The 18,967-nt window shown below is 41.5% G+C and overlaps 1 protein-coding gene across 1 annotated transcript in view; it reads right to left on the bottom strand.

Moving 5' to 3' along the window:
* SND1 (staphylococcal nuclease and tudor domain containing 1) overlaps positions 1-18,967 on the bottom strand; it is a 432,660-nt gene that overhangs the window by 386,150 nt on the left and 27,543 nt on the right. The window contains exon 2 of the mRNA XM_068549395.1: positions 10,099-10,248. Within this exon, the coding sequence (XP_068405496.1) occupies positions 10,099-10,248 (150 nt within the window). The remainder of the gene's footprint in view (positions 1-10,098; positions 10,249-18,967) is intronic.

Here is an 18,967-nt window from a genome sequence, read left to right as displayed (position 1 = left end):
ACATGGAATAGGACGACAGCACAAAAAAGGGATGATGAAAGGTGATGTCAGGTGTGACTTCTCCAGAGGATGAATCACCGGGGCACAAGGAGGAGACGGAGCTCCCGCTGGAGGGGGCAGCTGAGCCAAGGCATGAGCAGGCAGGACTCAGGTGGCCTGTTAGGAGACCCGAACACTTCCTCAGCGTTGGGACTTAGCGTCCCAGAGGGGGTTCAGTAAGAGAAGACTAAAAGTCAAATCACAAATGGGACTGTATCCCAGGCTAAGGCATTTAGATTTGTCCAGCGGTAATGAGGAATCACTGAAGTATCTGGCAGTAATACTGAGCCAGGGAAAAAATACGACATTATATCTCAAAAACATCTGAGAGCATACAGAGAAAGAATCAGAGGGAAGGAAAATGAAGGCAGAGAGACTGTTATCTCAATATTCCAGAGTTGAACAAAGCACTCTCTCAGAGTTGAACAAAGAACAATAGCAACTGTAATGAAGTTTCAAGAATAGAGAAGAGAGATTTTGAAGGAGGCAGAATCTCTAAGTCTCGATAAAAGCCTGGAGGTTGGCGGGGGTGTTTGGAATTGGGTTACCACTTGGCATCACTGCTAACTTGAGCCAGAGCACCTTCAAGGGCATGGTGGGGGGAAAACCAAATCACAGCAGGGCGAGGAGAGACTAGATTACTGCACACAGAAATAGTGACTGTGGCTGACAAAGGGTGAAATCTGTAGCTCTCAAATACTTCATGTCACAGGGACCTTTGAAGAGTTACTAGGAGAAACTGAGTTGCTCTGGAAGAGACAAAAACCACTAGGCTGTATAAATATATGAAACTCCAATGACAGCAGGGATCAGATTACAAGGTATTCTTCCAGGTGGGATAGTTCTGGTAAGATTTTATTGTACTGTTACATAGGCTACAGCTAAGATACTTCAGAACAAGCTGCAACTGGCCTTGATTCTCATCCCCAAAACAGAAAATTAAAACCCAACCCTTCTTCCCTAGAAGCAACCCTGCTTCTTCCTTCTGGGGAAATGAACTTGATTGGCTCTAGCCAACCAGGGTCAACACTCTTCTCCTCTTAGAAGCAGGCAAGCTGTTACACAACACAAAACTGAAAGGGAAAGAACTATTCAAAACGTTGGTCAAGAAAAGCACTTAGCACCCAAAATTTGAAAAGTGCTGAGAGAGATTTAATCTTCAGCACTTGGACTAACAGTACGAGAAGTGTCTGTAGTAGCAGAAATTAAATAGCACTAGAGATTACCACAGCTAACATTTGTTAAGTAGCTTACAGGCCCGTTCTGCATTATCTTGTTTAATCCTCATTGAACAACCCTGAGATATAGAATAACCCAATACTTGTGCTTACTGATAGAGGACCGATGGAAAATAACTGATTTTGTCTATTTAGTCATTATCCCAAGAATTTAATTGCTGTTGATAGAATTTGGGGTGATTTGTCTCTATTTCCTATAACACTGCTTTACTATCTTCTTAATTCAAACAAAATGCTATTTATTATAGATGAAAACAACTGCATGTTTTTCCTTAAATGAAAGACCCCCGTGAGCTGCTTTTTTTCCCACACTTCCATGAGAGGAAAACAGCAGACGGAAGCTGAGATACCAACTTGCCCATCATCATCAAGCTGAGGCAAAAGACAAATAATTAGAATCCAGAAACTTCATTTTTGAGAGCCAAAGCACCACTGAAGAAGAAACAAGAACTGATGTTTCAAAGTACAGGAGCCAAGAAGACTCATGGCAGCTGCCTGGAGAGGTAACTTAAGGAGTCCAAGGCAGACCACAAAGAAGGCAAGGTGGCCAGGCATTAGAGATGGGGGAGCAGGGGGCTGGAGGGGATGGTAGAACAAAAGCTCAGAAGCTTGTCAAATCACCATAACACATGGTTCTTGACAACTACTGAACCACAAGTTGCCCTAAGAAACTGATAACTTCCTCCCTTCAAAATGCATGCTTACACAAAATTTTGCAAACTATTTCATGGGGTTCACAGACGTCCTTAGGACACAGATCCCAGATTAAGAATCTATAATAAGGCACAGTCCTAACATTTATAGTATATGCTACCATTTATGAAAATGAGTGTCTACTGTATAGCACAGTGAACTATACTCAATATCATATAATAACCTATCATGGAAAAGAATCTGAAATACATATAACTGAATCACTTTGCTGAACACTTGAAACTAACACAACATGGTAAATTAACTATACTTCAATTAAAAAAAAGAAAGGAAGAAAAGAAAATGAGTGTCTGCTTGTATAGGTGATAAATGCCTCTGGAGACTCAAGACTGCAATAACACCAGTAGTCTCCAGGGAGAAGAACTAGATTTTTCACTGTGCATCCTTCTGAATTTTGAAGGTAAATGAAGAATTCAAACATAAATAAAAGAGCTCTGCCATAACTAATGCCAACCTCTAACAGCTGAGACTACCTAGGAAATGTACTAACCTGTTTCCAGAGAAAGAGGCATGAAACACTGATAAACCTGAAAAGGCTCTAAACCTATGGGAAAGTGTATGACGGAAAGAGACTCGGATTACTGGGATTAAAGGTAGTGAATGTATAAACTGAAGCAAGCCACTGTTGATTTGTCATCAGTCCTGCAATATAAAAATACTTGAAATAGGGAGCCTGCTTCAAGATGGCAGAGGAGTAAGACGTGGAGATACCTTCCTCCCCACAAATACATCAGAAATACATCTACATGTGGAATAACTCCTACAGAACACCTACTGAATGCTGGCAGAAGACCTCAGACTTCCCAAAAGGCAATAAACTCCCCACGTACCTGGGCAGGGCAAAAGAAAAAAGAAAAAACAGAGACAAAAGAATAGGGATGGGACCTGCACCTCTGGGAGGGAGCTGTGAAGGAGGAGAAGTTTCCATACACTAGGAAGCCCCTTCACTGGTGGAGACGGGGGGTCAGGGTTGGCGGGAACCTTCGGAGCCACGGAGGAGAGAGCAGCAACAGGGGTGCAGAGGGCAAAGCGGAGAGATTCCCACACAAAGGATCAGTGCTGACCAGCACTCACCAACCCAAGAGGCTTGTCTGCTCACCCGTCAGGGCAGGTGCGGGCTGGGAGCTGAGGCTCGGGCTTCGGAGGTCAGACCCCAGGGAGAGGACTGGGGTTGGCGGCGTGAACACAGCCCGAAGGGGGCTAGTGCCCCACAGCTAGCCGGGAGGGAGTCCGGGAAAAATTCTGGACCTGCCTAAGAGGCAAGAGACCATTGTTTTGGGTGCATGAGGAGAGGGGATTCAGAGCACCACCTAAATGAGCTTGAGACGGGCGCAAGCCGCGGCTATCAGCGCGGACCCCAGAGACGGGCATGAAATGCTGAGGCTGCTTCTGCAGCCACCAAGAAGCCTGTGTGCAAGCACAGGACACTATCCAAACCTCCCCTCCCGGGAGCCTGTGCAGCCAGCCACTGCCAGGGTCCCGTGATCCATGGACAACTTTCCCAGGAGAACGCACGGCGCGCCTCAGGCTGGTACAACGTCACGCCGGCCTCTGCCGCTGCAGGCTCGCCCCGCATTCCGTACCCCTCCATCCCACCAGCCTGAGTGAGCCAGAGCCCCCTAATCAGCCACTCCTTTAACCCCGTCCTGTCTGGGTGAAGAACAGATGCCCTAAGGCGACCTACACACAGAGGCGGGGCCAAATCCAAAGCTGAAACCCGGGAGCTGAGCGAACAAAGAAGAGAAAGGGAAACTCTCCCAGCAGCCTCAGGAGCAGTGGATTAAATCTCCACAATCAACTTAATGTACCCTGCATCTGTGAAATACCTGAATAGACAACGAATCATCCCAAAATTGAGGCGGTGGACTTCAGGAGCAACTGTAAACTTAGGGTTTGCTTTCTGCATCTAATTTATTTCTGGTTTTATGTTTATCTTAGTTTAGTATTTAGAGTTTATCATCGTTGGTAGATTTATTGATTTGGTTGCTCTCTTCCTCATTTTTTTAATATATAGATATATATATTTTTCATTTTCTCTTTTTGTGAGTCTGTGCATGTATGCTTCTTTGTGTCATTTTGTCTGCATAGCTTTGCTTTCACCATTTGTTCTAGGGTTCTATCTGTCCATTTTTTTGTTTGTTTGCTTTTTTTTTTTTAGTATACTTTTCAGTGCTTGTTATCATTGGTGGATTTGTTTTTTGGTTTGTTTGCTCTCTCCTTTCCTTCTTTTTTTCTTTTTCTATTACTTTTTAATTTTTTTATTTTTAATAATTAGTTTTCCTTTTCTATTTTAATAACTTTATTTTATTTTATTTTATTAATTTATTTTCTTCCATTTTTTCTCCCTTTTCTTCTCAGCTGTGTGGCTGACAGGGTTTTGGTGCTCTGGCCGGGTGTCAGGCCTGTGCCTCTGAGGTAAGAGAACCGAGTTCAGGACACTGGTCCACCAGAAACCTCCCAGCTCCACGTAATATCAAATTGCAAAAGCTCTCCCAGAGATCTCCATCTCAACGCTAAGACCCAGCTCCACTCAACGACCATGAAGCTCCAGTGCTGGACACCCTATGCCAAACAACTAGCAAGGCAGGAACACAACCCCACCCATTAGCAGAGAGGCTGCCTAAAATCATAAAAGTCACAGACACCCCAAAACACACCACCAGACGCAGTCCTGCCCACCAGAAAGACAAAATCCAGCCTTATCCACCAGAACACAGGCACCAGTCCCCTCCACCAGGAAGCCTACACAACCCACTGAACCAACCTTACCCACTGGGGGCAGACACCAAAAACAACGGGAAGTACAAACCTGCAGCCTGCGAAAAGGAGACCCAAACACAGTAAGTTAAGCAAAATGAGAAGACAGAGAAACATGCAGCAGATGAAGGAACAAGGTAAAAACCCACCAGACCAAACAAATAAGAGTAAATAGGCAGCCTACCTGAAAAAGAATTCAGAATAATGATAGTAAAGATGATCCAAAATCATGGAAATAGAATAGAGAAAATACAAGAAATGTTTAACATGGACCTAGAAGAGCTAAAAAGCAAACAAACAATGTTGGACAACACAATAAATGAAATTAAAAATTCTCTAGAAGGAATCAATAGCAGAATAACTGAGGCAGAAGAAAGGATAAGTGACCTGGAAGATAAAATAGTGGACATAACTACTGCAGTGCAGAATAAATAAAAAAGAATGAAAAGAATTGAGGACAGTCTTAGAGACCTCTGGGACAACATTAAATGCATCAACAGTCGACCTATAGGGGTCCCAGAAGAAGAAGAGAAAAAGAAAGGGTCTGAGAAAATATTTGAAGAGATTAGAGTTGAAAACTTCCCTAATATGGGAAAGGAAATAGTTAATCAAGTCCAGGAAGCACAGAGAGTCCCATACAGGATAAATCCAAGGAGAAAAATGCCAAGATACATATTAATCAAGCTATCAAAAATTAAATACAAAGAAAAAATATTAAAAGCAGCAAGGGAAAAACAACAAATAACATAAAAGGGAATCCGCATAAGGTTAACAGCTGATCTCTCAGAAGAAACTCTGCAAGCCAGAAGGGAGTGGCAGGACATATTTAAAGTGATGAAATGGAAAAATCTACAACCAAGATAACTCTACCCGGCAAGGATCTCATTCAGATTCAACGGAGAAATTAAAACCTTTACAGACAAGCAAAAGCTAAGAGAATTCAGCACCACCAAACCAGCTTTACAACAAATGCTAAAGGAACTTCTCTAGGCAGGAAACACAAGAGAAGGAAAACCCCTACAATAACAAACCAAAAACAATTAAGAAAATGGTAATAGGAACATACACATCAATAACTACCTTAAATGTAAATGGATTAAATGCTCCAACCAAAAGACATAGACTGGGTGAATGGATACAAAAACAAGACCCCTATATATGCTGTCTATAAGAGACCCACTTCAGACCTAGGGACACATACAGACTGAAAGTGAGGGGAGGGAAAAAGATATTCCATGCAAATGGAAATCAAAAGAAAGCTGGAGTAGCAATTCTCTTATCAGACAAAATAGACTTTAAAATAAAGACCATTACAAGAGACAAAGAAGGACACTACATAATGATCAAGGGATCAATCCAAGAAGAAGATATAACAATTGTAAATATCTATGCACACAACATAGGAGCACCTCAATACAGAAGGCAAATGCTAACAGCCATAAAAGAGGAAATCGACAGTAACACAATCATAGTAGGGGACTTTAACACCCCACTTTCACCAATGGACAGATCATCCAAAATGAAAATAAATAAGGAAACACAAGCTTTAAATGATACATTAAACAAGATGGACTTAATTGATATGTATAGGACATTCCATCCAGAAACAACAGAATACACTTTCTTCTCAAGTGCTCATGGAACATTCTCCAGGACAGATCATACCTTGCATCACAAATCAATCATTGGTAAATTTGAGAAAACTGAAATCGTATCAAGTATCTTTTCCGACCACAACGTTATGAGACTAGATATCAATCACAGGAAAAAAAAACTGTAAAAAATACAAACACATGGAAGCTAAACAATACACTACTAAATAACCAAGAAATCACTGAAGAAATCAAAGAGGAAATCAAAATATACCTAAAAACAAATGACAATGAAAACACAATGACCCAAAACCTATGGGATGAAGCAAAAGCAGTTCTAAGAGGGAATTTTATAGCAATAAAATTCTACCTCAAGAAACAAGAAACATCTCAAATAAACAACCTAACCTTACACCTAAAACAATCAGAGAAAGAAGAACAAAAAAACCCCAAAGTTAGCAGAAGGAAAGAAATCATAAAGATCAGATCAGAAATAAATGAAAAAGAAATGAAGGAAACAATAGCAACGATCAATAAAACTAAAAGCTGGTTCTTTAAGAAGATAAAGAAAATTGATAAACCATTAGCCAGACTCATCAAGAAGAAAAGGGAGAAGACTCAAATCAATAGAATTAGAAGTGAAAAACGAGAAGTAACAACTGACACAGCAGAAATACGAAGGATCATGAGAAATTACTGCAAGCAACTATATGCCAATAAAATGGACAACCTGGAAGAAACGGACACATTCTTAGAAAAGCACAACCTTCCGAGACTGAACCAGGAAGTAGAAAATATAAACAAACCAATCACAAGCACTGAAATTGAGACTGTAATTTAAAATCTTGCAACAAACAAAAGTCCAGGACCAGATGCCTTCACAGGAGCAATCTGTCAAACATTTAGAGAAGAGCGAACACCTATCCTTGTCAAACTCTTCCAAAACATAAAAGAGGGAGGAACACTCCGTAACTCATTCTACGAGGCCACCATCACCCTGATACCAAAACTAAACAAAGATGTCACAAAGAAAGAAAACTACAGGCGAGTATCACTGATGAACACAGATGCAAAAATCCTCAACAAAATACTAGCAAACAGAATCCAACAGCACATTAAAAGGATCATATACCATGATCAAGTGGGGTTTACCCCAGGAATGCAAGGATTCTTCAATATACACAAATCAATCAATGTGATACACCATATTAACAAATTGAAGGGAAAAAACCATATGATCATATCAATAGATGCAGAAAGTTGTGACATAAAAGATGTGACAAAATACAACACCCATTTATGATAAAAACCCTCCAGACAGTAGGCATAAATGGAACTTACCTCAACATAATAAAGGCCATATATGACAAACCCACAGCCAACATCATTCTCAATGGTGAAAAACTGAAACCATTTTCACTAAGATCAGGAACAAGACAAGGTTGTCCACTCTCACCATTATTATTCAACATTGTTTTGTAAGTTTTAGCCACAGCAATCAGAGAAGAAAAAGAAATAAAAGGAATCCAAATCAGAAAAGAAGTAAAGTTGTCACTGTTTGCAGATGACATGATACTATACACAGAGAATCCTAAAGATGCTACCAGAAAACTACTAGAGCTAATCAATGAATTTGGTAAAGTTGCAGGATACAAAATTAATGCACAGAAATCTCTTGCATTCCTACACACTAATGATGAAAAATCTGAAAGAGAAATTAAGGAAACACTCCCATTTACCATTGCAACAAAAAGAATAAAATACCTAGGAATAAACCTACCTAAGGAGACAAAAGACCTGTATGCAGAAAATTATAAGACGCTGATGAAAGAAATTAAAAATGATACAAATAAATGGAGAGATATACCATGTTCCTGGATGGGAAGAATCAACATTGTGAAAATGACTATACTACCCAAAGCAATCTACAGATTCAATGCAATCCCTATCAAACTACCACTGGCATTTTTCACAGAACTAGAACAAAAAATTTCACAATTTGTATGGAAACACAAAAGACCTCGAATAGCCAAAGCAATCTTGAGAAAGAAAAACGGAGCTGGAGGAATCAGACTCCCTGACTTCAGACTATACTACAAAGCTACAGTAATCAAGACAGTATGGTACTGGCACAAAAACAGAAATATAGATCAATGGAACAGGATAGAAAGCCCAGAGATAAACCCACGCACATATGGTCACCTTACTTTTGATAAAGGAGGCAAGCATATACAGTGGAGAAAAGACAGCCTCTTCAATAAGTGGTGCTGGGAAAACTGAACAGCTACACATAAAAGAATGAAATTAGAACACTCCCTAACACCTTACACAAAAATAAACTCAAAATGGATTAAAGACCTAAACGTAAGGCCAGACACTATCAAACTCTTAGAGGAAAACATAGGCAGAACACTCTATGACATAAATCAGAGCAAGATCCTTTTTGACCCACCTCCTAGAGAAATGGAAATAAAAGCAAAAATAAACAAATGGGACCTAATGAAACTTAAAAGCTTTTGCACAGCAAAGGAAACCATAAACAAGGTGAAAAGACAACCCTCAGAATGGGAGAATATATTTGCAAATGAAGCAACTGACAAAGGACTAATCTCCAAAATTTACAAGCAACTCATGCAGCTCAATATCAAAAAAACAAACAACCCAATCCAAAAATGGGCAGGAGACCTAAATAGACATTTCTCCAAAGAAGATATACAGATTGCCAACAAACACATGAAAGGATACTCAACATCACTAATCATTAGAGAAATGCAAATCAAAACTACAACGAGGTATCACCTCACATCGGTCAGAATGGCTATCATCAAAAAATCTACAAACAATAAATGCTGGAGAGGGTGTAGAGAAAAGGGAACCCTCTTGCACTGTTGGTGGGAATGTAAATTGATACAGCCACTATGGAGAACAGTATGGAGGTTCCTTAAAAAACTAAAAATAGAACTACCATACGACCCAGCAATGCCACTACTGGGCATATACCCTGAGAAAACCATAATTCCAAAAGAGTCATGTATCACAATGTTCATTGCAGCTCTATTTATATCAGCCAGGACACGGAATCAACCTAAGTGCCCACTGACAGATGAATGGATAAAGAAGAGGTGGCACACATATACAATGGAATATTACTGAGCCATAAAAAGAAACGAAATTGAGTTATTTGTAGTGAGGTGGATGGACCCCGAGTCTGTCATACAGAGTCAAGTAAGTCAGAAAGTGTAAAACAAATACCACATGCTAACACGTATATATGGAATCTAAAAGAAAAAAAAAAATGGTTCTGAAGAACATAGGGGCAGGACAGGAATAAAGACGCAGACGTAGAGAATGGACTTGAGGACATGGGGAGGGGGAAGGGTAAGCTGGGACAAAGTGAGAGAGCGGCATGGACTTATATATACTACCAGATGTAAAATAGCTAGCTAGTGGGAAGCAGCCGCATAGCACAGGGAGATCAGCTCAGTGCTTTGTGACCACCTAGTGGGGTGGGATAAGGAGGGTGGGAAGGAGACGCAAGAGGGAGGAGATATGGGGATATATATATATGTATAGCTGATTCACTTTGTTATACAGCAGAAACTAACACACCATTGTAAAGCAATTATACTCCAATAAAGATGTTAAAAAAAAAAACAAACTTGAAATATACAGAAAAGAAAGAGTACATCAAATGTGCAGTCAAGGAGGAGACTGGGCTATAACCTGGGTCTACAGCCTCTCGGAGGGGAAGCACCTACCTCATCCGGGGTGTCTTTTGCATCAGGTTGTGTGGCAGCTGCCCTGCGGGCAAGGTTTCCAGCACGAATGTTGCTAAGGTTGATCTGCCTCTCTGGAGGAGGCCCACCACGAGGCTGCCCGCGGACAATGATGGCACACCCTGAGAGGACCTAGGTCAGGGGAAAAACAGAGAAAATTAGGCGTCTAAAGGTAACATCACCGGAATACAGATGGTCCACTCCTGTATCCCCAACATCTAGAACACTATTCAGCCTCTTGAAGGCACTCAAATATTTGTTGAATGACTGAATGAACAAGACTATTTCTAAGTTTATAAGAGAAATACCTACATAAAACCTTGGGCTAGATTCTGAAGTGACTGACCCAGCAATACAAATAAGAATTACACAAAATGATAGAAGACTCATAAAATAGACTAGGGTGAAGAGGCATGTGAGACATGGAGATAACCTTTGTAATTTCATCCCTGCAAGCTGACCACCACCTGTGTTCTTTTCAGTATTTAAGAAGTTAATGTCTCCATCCACATGTGCTGTTCTACGGTGGAAAAGGCAAGCAATGGAAGAAGGCCAGAGAAAAGTGGAATCTGAAGGAAGAAGCCCCGACACGCCAGCCACACCAGCCAGAAGGAGCCGAGGATGCCCAGGGCTAACGCGGAGGCAGTGCAGCCAGAGCCCCGTGCTCACACTTCCTCTGTAGACAGTGCTCAGACTCTAGGCTAAGAGAGAAATACAGAAGAGAGAATCTAGAAAACCCATGCCCTCGGTGATTAAAACAGGGGAATCGAAGAAGCACCTTAAAGCCCCCAAGTCCAGCAGCTCCTTCCCTCTCTCCCTGAAGGACACCAGGCGTAAAACCCACTTGGCAACTGTGGAATGAACTCTAAAGCTCATTTAAAATATTTGCAGGGGGAAGAAGAAAGGATTTCACGTGGGAGAAGAGAAGAAACGGCACACAGAAAAACATGAGAATCATCGCCCAAACTATTCAAATTCTTTGCTCAGCGAGGCACGATTTAATCAACAGAGAGACTTGAGCACTGGCTTCACTAGAGCTGAAAGGCTCAATCCCACCTTCAAAACAGGAAAAAGCTGCTGAATGAAAAGTTAGTAGATAGAAGGTTGGAGAGTCCTGCCAATGCAGAACTCCGTGGCAGACAAGACCACGGAGCTTTCTGTAAAGGGAACAGTCCTTGGAAAGGAAGCTGACTCAAAGGAAGAAAGGAAGGAATATGAAGGAAGCCACTTCGATATGCACTTGCTTACCTGACTTGTCTCCCTCACCTCTCCACCTTAACTCATGCTCTAAATCGTGGATTATTAATATAAATACAGAAGTGCATTAAACATATATGTACATCTTAAAGAATAAGAAGCAAACAACTATGTAACCACCACCCAAGTTAATTACCAGAACACTAGCAGAACCTTGGATCCCCTGTGCCCCTCTCTACTCCCAGGCCCTTCTCCTGACCGCCACCACTATCCTGACCATTGTGATAACCCCTCCTCCCTTGATTTTCTGTACAGTGTTACCATTTACGTATACATCTCTATGCAATATGGTGGTTTTGTTTTTCCTATTTCTGAACTCTATAAACTGAGTCTACTGCGTGTACCCATCAGTGACTTGCTTCTTTTGCCCTTTTTTTGGGTGAAACTCATTCATGCCAGAACACTAGTTTATTCACTTTTGTGGCTGTACAGTATTCCACTGTATAAACCTACATAGTCCAACAAATATACATAGTCCAACAAATATACATAGTCCAACAAATATACATAGACCAATTTTTTTTTAATTAGTGCTAAGATTAACATCTCATTATCCCCAATACCTCAAGCACACAGACCTTGGTCTAAATGGTTCCTCCCTGGCTACACCATGACACACATAACAAAAGACTGTCTTCCGTATCTAGTTACAAGTCATGCTTTTCATTTTTATCCTTTGTGATCGAGTGTTACCAGCAATTAAACCCTACAGCTCCAACCAAACAGTCTTGCTAACAGCCTTTCTTGAGAACCCATGTCCTGGACATCATCTCAGGGATCTGACATTCTAAAAAGACAAGCCCTCAAACAAAGCAAAGCCAAAGAAGAGATAGAGTAGGGCACAGGATGGTTGATGTTCCTGAAATGAGAAGGGCCAAAGGAAGAAAAGGAAAAGAGTGTGGAAATGATTCATTTACAGTCAATTCTTCACAAGTGGCAGAAGAAAAGCACATTTTTTGAATACCTGCCTTGAAATCATTCATGTACAGGCTGCAACGGGACTGAGGAGCATAGAGCATACAAAGCAGAGCACCTGTCTCAAAGGCCTATTCCTTGATTTTTGTCAAGTTTTCACAAAGAGTAATAAAGCACTCCCAGGAGACCCAGTACCTCTTGGGAAGCCCAGCTGGAAACTCACCTTGGCTGACCAGTGAGCACTGACCCAGGCTAGGAAACAATCCTTATTTCTCAAGTCTGACGAAACCCGCTGAAAAGCTCAAGAATAGAATGACTGATGAGTACCCTCTTATTCCCCCTAAATATCAGCAAGGTGTTACCTCTAATGCCTTGACCTAGTAAAGTAGATCACTGGGGGACGGTGGGTCTATAACTATCATCCCGGCCCCACTAAGGGCTTTAGTAAACAACTTGTACAAAGGAATTTTGAAAAACCTCGTTTGTACACTCTCCCCTTGCCCTGAAAGCTATTCTGAAGACTGCTGTCAGAGCTTCTTTGCATTACTGCACCAAATATGCCATTCAGACAACAGTCATTACTTGAATTAATATTAGAGAGAGGTGATTTTATAGGCTGCACAACACCTTTTATACTATTGAGGATACAAATGCAAGCAGCAGCCACCAAGTCAACCTCCCAAGCAACAAGGACAGATATTCACTGTGGCAGGTAACTGCTATTCCTGTTCCCCCAGGAGGAGAGGACTGGCACGGCTACATCTTTCCTCTGAAACTCTCTCCCCCTCATTCATTTGGCCACAGCCTTGGCGATGAGATAGGAAAAGACTGTCTGCAGACCATTATGGAAGGAAGAGACCTGTCTACATGGGAAGGATTTGTTTCCTTCCTATTATTTATAGGAACTGAAATAGTTCAAAACACACTCCACCTCCTCTTTTGCTCTCTCCATTTCATCTTCCAAGTACTGTTCAACTCCCTCCACCTGCCTCACTTGTCAAAAGTCTTTATTCAAGTTCTTCCTCAATAAAAATATTTAATGGGCTTCTCTTGTCTAAGGTTCCCCACCAAATAAAGCCAAGGGAAAGACCTTCTGGGGGAAAAATACTTAAAATGTCTTTATTTTTGGGGGGCTGTGTTGGGTCTTCATTGCTGCACACAGGCTTTCTCTAGTTGCAGTGAGTGGGGGCTACTCTTCTTTGCGGTGCACGGGCTTCTCATTGCGGTGGCTTCTCTTGTTGCGGAGCACCGGCTCCGGGTGCGCGGGCTTCAGTAGTTGTGGCACGTGGGCTCAGTAGTTGCAGCACGCAGGCCCCTAGAGTGCACGGGCTTCAGTAGTTGCGGCATGCGGGCTCAGTAGTTGCGGCGCGCGGGCTCAGTAGTTGTGGCACATGGGCTTAGTTGCTCCGCGGCATGTGGGATCTTCTGGGACCAGGGATCGAATCCATGTCCCCTGCATTGGCAGGCGGATTCTTAACCACTGCGCCACCAGGGAAGTCCTTTAAAATGTCTTTAAGTAAAATATGAAAAAGACCAAGGGTCTATATATCAAACTTAACTTGTATCTCATATGACACGAAAACAAGTCATTTTTCCTCTGTAAGTCACAAGACCTGACATCTAAGTTGATTACTTATAATTTTATCCATTGATTGAGCCATTTATTTATTCATTCATTTATTAATTCAACACAAATTTATTGAGTGTCTTCTATATGCCAGGCATTGTTCCAGGCAAGTAACATACTTCAGTGAAATAAAACAGACAAAAATGTCTGCTCTTGGAGAGCTGACATTCTAGTGTGGGGAGCCAGACAAACAATAAACAAGTAAAATATTGTTTGTTATCCAGAATTTTAATTTCAGAAAAATAATGTTAAGATTGAGAGGCAACTGTCAGGGGTAATTGTTCTGCCAAAGCTGTACTGATTCATGTTGCAAACTTTCATGGATGCAGTAATTATCCTTAATTGCTAATTTATAGGGCGTAGAAAGCAAGTCATATGGTAACTGCTTTATCCAATTATATTAATAAAATGACATATTCTAGAAAAATGATCTTAGCCCTACCTGATACAGCAGGAGGCTTGTGAAAACAGCTGTCAAAACGAGTCAGTTTGATTGAGGTTATGAATTAGACAGTTTTCATCTCTGACAATAAAGGCTGCAGAGAGACATGGTGTGATTCAGAGGACCTGGCTTCAGGGCACAAGTTGGATGGTGACAAAGGCTGAAACAAGCCAGCTGAGAAGGAAAATGGGGACTCAAACTGCTCAAACCCACTAATAGGTGTACTGGGAGATTCACCTACAGTGAAACACTTTATGGGCAGCTACTAAAATACTGCACAGCAACAGGAACACTATCTTAAATCTTCACTAGATACTGATAAATGACTTGGTTTAACTCTTAAGCCCCCAGACCACGAACACCAAAAGATAGAAAACTTCTTATACAAAAACCTACCCAGGGCTTCCCTGGTGGCACAGTGGTTAAGAATCTGCCTGCCAATGCAGGGGACACGGGTTCGAGCCCTGGTCCAGGAAGATCCCACGTGCCGCGGAGCAACTAAGCCTGTGTGCCACAACTACTGAGCCTGCGCTCTAGAGCCCGCGAGTCACAGCTACTGAAGCCCATGTGCATAGAGTCTGTGCTCTGCAACAAGAGAAGCCACTGCAATGAGAAGCCCCGCGCACCACAACGAAGAGTAGCCCCCGCTCGCTGCAACTAGAGAAAGCCCATGCCCAGCAACAAAGACCCAATGCAGCCAAAAATAAATAAATAAAATAAATAAATTAAAAAAAAAAAAACCTACCCACACTATACTTAGGGCAAAAAAAGTGATGGTATAGAAATCTGTGTCAATAAAATGAGCATTCTTTTTCATGGCACCAAGAGCAAAAATCATCTTGGCTTAAAAGTCATATCTTCTTAGCTGAGAGCATCTTGTTAGCTCTACAAGGAGGACTAGCTTAACAGGTATACCTGCCTGATAAGATATGACAAGAATATCTTAGCCATATCTGCCAATATGAAGATCCAATATAAAGAATAAGGATAGTCACCTGATGAACACCAAAATGTCATGAAACGGAAGCTCAAAATAAACTCGTAAATTTACGGTCAACTGATTTTCAAAAAGGGTGCCAAGACAATTGGGAAAGAACCTTTCAACAAAAATATGCTGGGAAAACTGGATATCCATGTGCAAAAGAATGAAGCTGGATCTCTACCTCACACCATATACAAAAGTTAACTCAAAGGATCAGAGACCTAAATATAAGAGTTAAACTATAAAACTCTTAGAAGAAAACATGGTGACCATGGATTAGGCAATGGTTTCTTAGATATGACATCTTAGAAAGCACAAGCAACCAAAAACATTGTGCTTCAATGGATGATATCAAGAAAGTGAAAAGAGACCAACTCTAGGAGAGCACCAGAATCACAACTGGCTGCTGGACAATCATTGACAGGAAGACCCTGGACTTCACCAAGGACGATACCCCACGTCCAAGGACACAGGAGAAGCCACAGTGAGATGGTAGGAGGGGCGCAATCAGAGTAAAATCTAATCCCATAACTGCTGGGTGGGTGACTCACAGACTGGCGAACACTTATACCACAGAAGTCCACCCACTGGAGTGAAGGTTCTGAGCCCCACGTCAGGCTTCCCAACGTGGGGGTCCGGCAACGGGAGGAGGAATTCCTAGAGAATCAGACTTTGAAGCCTAGTGGGAATTGATTGCAGGACTTCGACAGGACTGGGGGAAACTGAGACCCCACTCTTGGAGGGCACACACAAAGTAGTGTGCGCATCGGGACCCAGGGGAAGGAGCAGTGACCCTGGGGGAGACTGAACCAGACCTACCTGCTGGTGTTGGGGGGTCTCCTGCAGAGGCGGGGGGTAGCTCTGTTTCACTGTGGGGACAAGGACTCTGGCAGCGGAGGTTCTGGGAAGTGCTCCTTGGCGTAAGCCCTCCCAGAGTCTGCCATTAACCCCACCAAAGAGCCCAGGTAGGCTCCAGTGTTGGGTTGCCTCAGGCAAAACAACCAACAGGGAGGGAACCCAGCCCCACCCATCAACAGTCAAGTGGATTAAAGTTTTACTGAGCTCTGACCACCACAGCAACAGTCAGCTCTACCCACCACCAGAGCCTCCCATCAAGCCTCTTAGATAGCCTCAACCACCAGAGGGCAGACAGCAGAAGCAAGAAAAACTACAATCCTGCAGCCTGTGGCCCAAAAACCACAGTTACAGAAAGATAGACAAGATGAAAAGGCAGAGGGCTATGTACCAGATGAAGGAACAAGAAAAAACCCCAGAAAAACAACTAAATGAAGTGGAGATAGGCAACCTTCCAGAAAAAGAATTCAGAATAATGATAGTGAAGATGATCCAGGACCTCGGAATAAGAATGGAGGCAAAGATTGAGAAGATGCAAGAAATGATTAACAAAGACCTAGAAGAATTAAAGAACAAACAAACAGAGATGACCAATACAATAACTGAAATGAAAACTACACTAGAAGGAACCAATAGCAGAATAACTGAGGCAGAAGAACGGATAAGTGACCTGGAAGACAAAATGGTGGAATTCACTGCTGCGGAACAGACTAAAGAAAAAAGAATGAAAAGAAATGAAGACAGCCTAAGAGACCTCTGGGACAACATTAAACGCAACAACATTCGCATTATAGGGGTCCCAGAAGGAGAAGAGAGAGAGAAAGGACCAGAGAAAATATTTGAAGAGGTTATAGTCGAAAACTTCCCTAACATGGGAAAGGAAATAGCCACCCAAGTCCAGGAAGCGCAGAGAGTCCCATACAGAATAAACCCAAGGAGAAACACGCCGAGACACATAGTAATCAAAGTGGCAAAAACTAGAGACAAAGAAAAATTACTGAAAGCTGCAAGGGAAAAATGACAAATAACATACAAGGGAACTCCCATAAGGTTAACAGCTGATTTCTCAGCAGAAACTCTGCAAGCCAGAAGGGAGTGGCATGATATACTTAAAGTGATGAAAGGGAAGAACCTACAACCAAGATTACTCTACCCGGCAAGGATCTCATTTAGATTTGATGGAGAAATCAAAAGCTTTACAGACAAGCAAAAGCTAAGAGAATTCAGCACCACCAAACCAGCTCTACAACAAATGCTAAAGGAACTTCTCTAAGTGGGAAACACAAGAGAAGAAAAGGACCTACAAAAACGAACCCAAAACAATTAAGAAAATGGTCATAGGAACATACATATCGATAATTACCTTAAACGTGAATGGATTAAATGCCCCAACCAAAAGACACAGACTGGCTGAATGGATACAAAAACAAGACCCATATATATGCTGTCTGCAAGAGACCCACTTTAGACCTAGGGACACATACAGACTGAAAGTGAGGGGATGGAAAAAGATATTCCATGCAAATGGAAATCAAAAGAAAGCTGGAGGAGCTATACTCATATCAGATAAAATAGACTTTAAAATAAAGAATGTTACAAGAGACAAGGAAGGACACTACATAACGATCAAGGGATCAATCCAAGAAGAAGATATAACAATTATAAATATATATGCACCCAACAGAGGAGCACCTCAATACATAAGTCAACTGCTAACAGCTATAAAAGAGGAAATTGACAGTAACACAGTCATAGTGGGGGACTTTAACACCTCACTTACACCAATGGACAGATCATCCAAAATGAAAATAAATAAGGAAACAGAAGCTTTAAATGACACAATAGACCAGATAGATTTAATTGATATATATAGGACATTCCATCCAAAAACAGCAGATTACACGTTCTTCTCAAGTGCGCACGGAACATTCTCCAGGATAGATCACATCTTGGGTCACAAAACAAGCCTCAGTAAATTTAAGAAAATTGAAATCATATCAAGCATCTTTTCTGACCACAACGCTATGAGATTAGAAATGAATTACAGGGAAAAAAACGTAAAAAAGACAAACACGTGGAGGCTAAACAATACGTTACTAAATAACCAAGAGATCACTGAAGAAATCAAAGAGGAAATAAAAAAATACCTGGAGACAAATGACAATGAAAACACGACGACCCAAAACCTATGGGATGCAGCGAAAGCAGTTCTAAGAGGGAAGTTTATAGCTATACAAGCCTACATCTAGAAACAAGAAAAATCTCAAGTAAACAATCTAACCTTACACCTAAAGAAACTAGAGAAAGAAGAACAAACAAAACCCAAAGTTAGCAGAAGGAAAGAAATCATAAAGATCAGAGCAGAAATAAATGAAATAGAAACAAAGAAAACAATAGCAAAGATCAATAAAACTAAAAGTTGGTTCTTTGAGAAGATAAACAAAATTGATAAGCCATTAGCCAGACTCATCAAGAAAAAGAGGGAGAGGACTCAAATCAATAAAATCAGAAATGAAAAAGGAGAAGTTACAACAGACACCGCAGAAATACAAAGCATCCTAAGAGACTACTACAAGCAACTTTATGCCAATAAAATGGACAACCTGGAAGAAATGGACAAATTTTTAGAAAGGTATAACCTTCCAAGACTGAACCAGGAAGAAATAGAAAATATGAACAGACCAATCACAAGTAATGAAATTGAAACTGTGATTAAAAATCTTCCAACAGGGCTTCCCTGGTGGCGAAGTGGTTGAGAATCTGCCTGCCAGTG

This window comes from Eschrichtius robustus, chromosome 8, assembly GCF_028021215.1.
Source record: "Eschrichtius robustus isolate mEscRob2 chromosome 8, mEscRob2.pri, whole genome shotgun sequence".
Classification (NCBI taxonomy): domain Eukaryota; kingdom Metazoa; phylum Chordata; class Mammalia; order Artiodactyla; family Eschrichtiidae; genus Eschrichtius; species Eschrichtius robustus.
This window is presented reverse-complemented; position numbering and strand designations above follow the sequence as displayed.